At 34.1% G+C, this 7922-nt stretch overlaps 1 protein-coding gene across 1 annotated transcript; it reads right to left on the bottom strand.

Moving 5' to 3' along the window:
- Positions 1 to 2297: 2297 nt before the first annotated feature.
- LOC134262284 (basic salivary proline-rich protein 1-like) lies at positions 2298 to 5437 on the bottom strand (the record flags this gene model as incomplete). The annotated part of the gene is made up of 1 exon (XM_062744661.1): positions 2298 to 5437. A coding segment is annotated over one exon (1803 nt), but the record flags the coding sequence as incomplete, so codon positions are not given.
- Positions 5438 to 7922: the final 2485 nt, after the last annotated feature.

Here is a 7922-nt window from a genome sequence, read left to right as displayed (position 1 = left end):
TATATCATTGTTCAAATATTCAACTATTTTTCAAAGTGTTAATTGGAGGTCTTTGATAGCAAATTGCTTAATTAAAAATACATATATTTTCAAACTTGCTTTCACTGGGCAAGATGACAAGTATCATTTTTAACCATCAGCCTTCCTTCACTAAAACGATCAATCCAATCATTAATTGAATTCATAGGAACTCATTTATCTCAATAAACTGTGTACAAATTATTATATTTCTAAGGTACAGTCGTTTGTTTAACGAGTTCGACTAAGACAACCATTTTTCGTCACATGTGACCTAAATAGTGACGTCATTTTCACATCATGACGTCACAAACAAGAAGAGAAACTTTATTCAGCATATGCTATTTATAGACCTTGTGTATGGTTATGTGTTACTGAATTTCATTCTAATCTGAATTGTGGTTTTGTAGATATAGAGATAGTTTGCGAACTTTTTGATCACTCCTCGTACATGTACAAAAGCCACAGTTTTTAACAAACATAACTTGTACACATATCTGTTCCTTTGTGACAAGACCTTTCTTCGGTACTAATATTCTTGACCTCTTGACTTTGATCTACTTTTAAAAAACCTTTTCCTTGAGGATATTAGTGTTTCACATACTCACCTTTTTATGCAAAGCAATCTGACTCCAAAGTTTCTGTACACACTATATAATACTTGTACCCTTGTGTAAATGCCCCTGACGTTAAATAGTATCGACTGTTTTACTAGTAATTGTTACTCTTTAAACAATTCTAAACCAAAAGAAAACATGTTTGCATGAAGTTTCCAAGCATACAAGTTATTTCTGTTCACGAATAAAAAATCTGAACATTTTTGGAAATTGGTAGCCTAAGGTAGCATTATGTTGAAAATGACGTAGATAAACTATTCAAAACCCTCTTTTACATCAAGGTTAAATCCATTCTAACATGTACCCATATATTTTGTAAACAGCACTCTTATCCCCTTTTAAATTTGGAGTATATGTTTTTTCCCTGTTTTTCCGCAAAAAACTTTTACCTTGTCCACAACTTCTGAGTGGGTGAAGCTATGGCTTTCATATTTCACGGAAGTATCCCTTGTGACAAGACCTCCCTTTGGGTACCACCAATGTTAATCTCTTGATCATGGAGTTTGACCCACTGGGGTCTGCCACACTTAAATCTTGGCCATAACTTTGGAAAAGTTGGTTAATTCATGGGCGTTCATACTTGACGCATGTATTCACTGTGACAAGACCTTTCAATGGATATAAATATTTTTGACCTTGACCTTCGAGTTTGACCCACTTAAAAAACTTTAATATTGGTAATAACTTTTGAGCAATAATCACTAGGGTTTCTTTGATCCCGCATTGTGGCTCGACCCTACCCCCGGGGGGTCATGATTTGAACAAACTTAAATCTACTTCCATATTTCACAGGTGTTTTCCTTGTGACAAAACCTTTCTTTGGATAACAAAAAAAAAAAAAAAAAATTGACCTTGGCCTTTGAAGTTCGACTTTCATTCGAGACACTTTAACCTTCGCCATAAGCTGCCATACGGGACATGCATTTCACAAAGAAATCTTTTCAAAAAGAAATTACCAATGCCTATCATTTTAATCAAAATATATGGAACTTATCGGATACTGTCACCTTGCCTAGATGTCATTACTTAAGTTTTCAGTTTCTTAAAATAATTTTGACATTGATCGCAATTGTGACAATAGAGGAATATACTTATTTTTAAAAATACACCGAACTTACTCCTCGCTAACTCAGTTATTTTAAAACATCTCATTAAACAGTGCTCATGAATACTAAAACCATGCCTATGAAACCTTTTATAACCCCCTACAAAAAACGATTTCTCCGTGTACCTATAAACAGTTAACCATAAATCTTAAAAAAATATCTTTTTTTTTTTAAATAAATTATTCTTCAAAAATTGTAAGGTTTTTTTATATTGCATTTTTAAAAAAATCATATTAGCATACCTGAATTAACTTTACGAAAAATGTATCCCATGTTGTAACAAACTACTTACGAAATTGGCATTAAGCAAAAAAGTTTTGAACTGTGCAGAGAAAAATGTATGTGAATATACCACAGTTGCGCTTATATTTTGCAGGGATTTGTATGATTATAGACTGATAAAACATCATTCTAGTAGGTTATATTAGTAGCACTTATTAATAAGAACATCAAGGTAAATAGAAGCTAAAAAATACTGACATACACTCCCTTTCTTAAAATCTCGTATTTCTCGAGATTTACCGAGATCCTGAAATTGAATAGAATAACAAAGACATACATTTTATAAAATTTACTTCATTCTGCTGAAAAAGAACGACGAGGCCACCTCGCATGTCGAAGCTGAAAAAAAAATGCTTACCTAGCTCCGGTATGGTGAAACCTACAGTGGTTTTTCATGTAAATAGACATCACAAAACATAGAAACCATTTTATACAACAATTGTAGAGGTTATACATAAAGATCTTATACAGTTAATCAAAAGCATGCTATTGGTAGTGTGAACAGTTACACCTGAAAACGGCTTAAATGGTATACGTCTACAGCATTTAAAACAGTATTTACTTTATAGATAAAGCTTCTAATCACTTTATATACTACATTTAGATAAAAAGAACACTTCTTCAAATAAAATACTTCAACTTTCTCTTTGAAGATTTAACTTTACAGATTACGTAAAACTTAGCTCAACTACGTTCTCCTAAAGTTTAACAATAAATCTCTTTAATTAATTAATAATTCTAGGTAAATTAAAAGTGATTGACAAAATATTCATTCCACAACCTGTACATGCAAAGTAGAGCATCTGAAATAGTAGACTGATTTCATAGGAAATATTTTTTCATTGAAGCAAGATAATGATTATGCTGCTGTTCCTAGTAATGTGAAGTCATTTTTTTTTTTTTTTGGTGCAAATCATGGTTCATAGTAATATGAAGAATTCAATCAAATAAATTGAACATCACACTGAAATACATATTCCGAGTACCTGAAATAGAATGTCTTATACTACTGAAGCTTTAAAACTATTGACTAAATACTTTCAAGAGTTGACAAAAAAATGGTGCAAGATGAACAATCATATAAAGGATAAATCATTTATATAACTAAGCACTATGAAGGAATTCCTTGGTTGTAAACAATTTACACTTCCTAATTTGTTTCTAACAAAAAAGTATTTCAGTTCTTTGAAATAAAAAAAAATATCTTATTTCTCATGTATTAACATAAAAATTCTTTCTTAAAAACTGATTACCTTTACTTTTTTAAATTACTTTAGAACTTGCTTAGTAATTTGCTAGACAAAATATTAAAATACCAGTTTTGATAACTTTTGACTTGAGCTTAAGAAATGTTCCTGTTAAAAGCTGAAATGAACATCTGCTAAGAAATATGTATACTCTTTCTACAATAGATTAGTGGAGTAGTAGATTATTATGCTATTTTGGTATTTGCTTTAAAAAAATCACAAAAAAAGAAATTAAGGAATTAACTGATTTTAAAAAGTATTCTTTTGTTTTCCCATGAATTAAAAACAGCCATGCTGAAAACAATTTAATTCTCCTACATGATGACAAGTGTAAAAGCAACAACAACATAAAACCAACACTAATTTAAGGTCGTGGCCACCTTCCACCAGGTGGTCCTCCTCTAGGAAGTGGTGGTCTCATCGGCATTCCTCCTCCTCTTCCACCAAAAGGAGGTGGACCTCTTCCTCCGAATGGTGGTCTCCCACCTCTCATGCCTCCTTGATCACCAGGTGGACCTCGCGGTCTGAAATGAGGGCCAGGTGGAGGTCCGGGTGGGCCGCCTGGGGGAGGGGGTCCAGGGGGTCCGCCAGGGGGAGGGGGACCAGGTGGACCACCTCTTCCAGGGCCTCCAAATCTTTGATCTGGTGGAAGAGGTCCCCTTCCTCCAAAACGAGGACCTCCAAATCCATCAGGTCTTGGTGGGAATCCATCAGGACGTGGAAATCTGTCTCCCATTGGGCCAGGTGGCCTGAAGGGCAGTGGAGGTCTTTGTCCTGGACCAGGGGGCCCACCTCTTCCCATCATGGGTCTTGGGGGTCGTCCTCCAAATCCACCACGCTGAGGAGGGAAACCACCTGCATCCATTCTTGGACCTGGAGGACCACCAAAGTTCCCTGGGAACTGATTATTTTCTTGACCTTCGGGCCATTTCTCTTGCTTGATGCCTTCCTCTGAAGGCATTCCTGTTGGACCACCCTCAGTGGCTTGAGACTCCTGTTGCTCATGCTGTCTCTGAATACTTTGCTGAATTGCCTGAACTTTTGCCATCACTTCCTGACTCACACCACTCTCAGCTGCGGCTGCTGCATTACTGTTACTGTCGTCTGGGTTGTCCCATTTACTAGGTCTCTTTCTCTCCCTTCTTCGCTTGTCATTATTTTGGGATGAGTCCAAGGAGGATTTGTCAAAATCGGAGCCACCATATTCATTAGAATTTGAGTCCTGTCCATAATTTAGTCTACCACCAGAGTTGCCAGATTGGTTATTTTTCCCTTGGCCATAGCTTTCTCTCTGGTCTGCACTACTAGGTCTATTTTGATCTCTGGCTGATTGGTTTGGATTTAATGAATACTGAGGATTTGATCTTCCATATCCAGAGCCTTGGGAGGGGTTTGAGTGTGGGCGTGTTCGTCCTTGATGATCATTATAGCCTCCACGGCTATTAGGCCTGCTACTGCCCTGTTGCTGATTTTGATTTTGCCAGTTCTTTAAAGTCTCAGCAAGCTGTGCCTGCTGATTTGCTGCAGTCTGTTGTGCCAGAAAAGCATTAGCTGCTTCTGCCCTCATGGCAGCCTCTGCTAGATTTCTCTTCTCCTGTAAACCCTTTACAAGGTCTGGTTGAGCTGCAGCAGCATGAGCAAAGGCTTGGCCATAGCCTGGAATAACAGCTGCCCTCTCTGCTGCTCCTGCCAGCCCCGCAGAACTGATCAGCTGAAGATTAGATCCACCAAACGCTACAGGCTGCCCAGCCAAAAGATGACCTGGAGGTAGTCCCAACAGACTTTGTGTGTTTAATTGCTGGGGATCAATCCCAAAAGGAGCTGCACCTCTGGGCCACTGAGCTTCCTGTTTGATTTCTTTCACTTGCATAAGAGCTGCCATTGGTGGCTGTGACGGTTCATCATCTTCATATTCTTGTTTGAGTAAATCTAATGCACTGGAATTCCCACTGTTTTCAAACCTACCCCTTTTTTCTGGAGGTTCACTATCCCTTCCACCAGAAGCTGGATGTTTGCCTTGTCTTTCATAATCTCTGCTTCTGCTTTGTTGGCCATAATCTTGGCTGTAGGCGCTTTGTTGAAATCGATCTCCAAACTGATTTGGGGGTAATGGAGGGGCATTACTTGCTTGGTTTGAATAGGAGCCTCCCTGAATAAAACAAATATTCTATTACAAAGTGCGGGGGGTTAATGATCAGATAACAGCTGCAGTGATGTCTCCGAAATTGAGACTCTTTTTTTTTTTTTAAATTTATCTCTAGTAAATTTGAATCACTTTCAAATTAGAAAAATTCAGCTTTAATAGATTTTTTTTAAACTAAAAAAATAATTTTATCTTATCTTTTATTTAAATGTTATCAATTAAAAATGAATCTATAAAGATGCTTTTTTAAGAACTGCAGCTGCTATATACATGGAATTAGTCCAATCTCTACACACTTACATATCCATGTCTCACCTAAGAAACAGAGCATTTATTTCAGTCTTGTTTTGTCTTTAATATATTTATTGTGGTCTTGAACAAATAAAACCTTTTCTCCTAGCACTAGAGCCATTTAACAAGTCCACTATGCAGAAAACTTCATTTAAATTCACATAAAAAGACACCTTATTTTTATTGGGAAAGAATTGACAGTCACAACATCTACACCTTTGGAAAGTAAGTATATATATCTTATTTAACTTCATGAAATAGATTCTTATTTGGGATGATCCAACTCATGTATCCCTTTATGTAAAAAAAATAATAATAAAAAATGAGGGAAAAAAACATCAACATTCAGCAGTTGGCTGAAATTGGGATTAGTTGATAAAATTCTATCTATATATACATAGAATTGTCATGCAATATTCCTCCACCACAGGTATCACCTGCTAAAGCCTCCAGTCTTAATAAAGCCGCCTGTCTGAACCCCAAAACAAACGTCCTGACTCAGGTACAACAAATAGATAGCAACAACTCTTCACAAGGCATACTGCTTAATGGCCAAAAGAAATGCTAGGACTCTTTTATCATCAAAATATAATCATTGTTATGTAAAACTTTATTACTTTATCAAATGTACCCTTTCTTTTTCACAATAATTATTTGACACATTCTTACATTCTTTTAGGAAACATATCTTTGAAACATTCTCATTTAACTGGATATCAAAGTATCTTGATTTAAAACTATAGATGTTTACATCTGCTTTTACTTTTTAAGATAAACTTACAACATGTTAATATTTTTATGACACAGACTCATTAAAATATCATAGAGGAAAGAATCATATGTATTTGTTATCTTTGTTTTTTTTACTACCATTTTACCACTTATAAAATCATAAAGAAGAAATATTAAGAGCAGCAAGATAAGATCTATAAATGAAAGTCAATTAAGGTAGAAATGATATTAGAACACAGCCTAGGCACTATTATTAAGAAACTAGGAATGTTTCTGTTCAATATTTCTTTAATGGTTTTAAATAATATATCTTTATTACAAATATATTTTATATTTAGGTTATGTCATAATATCTATTACAATTATTATTTAAATATAAATATGTTTATTGTTTATCAGTTTTTCTTGTTGAAGTATTCATGCACAACATTTACATGAAAACACATTTTATCATATAAAACATTTAAGAATTAAACCAAAAAAAAAAGAAGTTAGAAGTTAAGGCAGTTTCAGGTACTCATCATGCTCAATAAAATCTTTTGTTGATATTTTCACCTATGTTATTACAGTAATACATCTGCCAGGAAAAAGGTGCAGAGGCTACATTATCAATAACAAAATGTGCAATTGTTATGTCACATCCTGTAAAATAATCATGTCATATGACTACAAAAAACTTTAATCGGAGGAATAAAATATTCAGCATTTCTTATCAATTCAAAAGTCTTGCCATATCATCTTTGAAAGCTATCATCATGCATTGTTCATATTCAATAAAACTTGGCATTAACTCTTATGTCTTATATATTTTGAAGAAAATAAACCAACCATCTAAGTACTGAATTTAGAGTTATACATCTTGATAATTTTTTTATTTAAGTTTTCTCTAAGAAGAACTGACTAGCACTGATAAAAAAATAAAACTAGTAAATCATAAAATAAAACAAATCATGTATCATTTATTTGCTTTAACTACATTTATGGAATTTTTTTGTATAAAAAGACTGTCTGATGAAATAAAGTTTGTAACTTCTTATATGTATATTTCTAAAAAATAGGAATTATATTGATTTAAAGAGCATATCAGAATTTCATTGAATATAAATATTTTTCTTTTGTGAAACGTCCTTTTTCTGTTTCTACTTCATACATTCCTTTATATGTTTTAATAAAAAAAAAAATTTCTCTCAATCTCTATAATATAGCAAATATTTGATAATATTTTCAGTGTATTTTAACAGTAAAATATAATGAATACATAGATGTATATTGCATTATTTTAAATGAATCAAAGTATAGGGTTTGACGTCAAAAATAGGATTAATTTAATAAGGGGTGTGTATGATTAACAGGATTAAGCCACTACTAGGGCGAGTCAGCTATCATAAAGATAAAAACCCTGAAAACAAGTCAAAGAAACATGGTCGTTTCACCATACTCTCCGTCGAAACCTAAACAATTGTTACCTAGCTACAAATGACAAAGC

This window comes from Saccostrea cucullata, unplaced genomic scaffold (assembly GCF_032062105.1).
Source record: "Saccostrea cucullata isolate Sc308-1 unplaced genomic scaffold, CSIRO_AGI_Scuc_v1 ctg12310, whole genome shotgun sequence".
Classification (NCBI taxonomy): Eukaryota; Metazoa; Mollusca; class Bivalvia; order Ostreida; family Ostreidae; genus Saccostrea; species Saccostrea cuccullata.
Note: the sequence above shows the minus strand (reverse complement) of the source record. Positions and strands in the feature narration are given on the sequence as shown.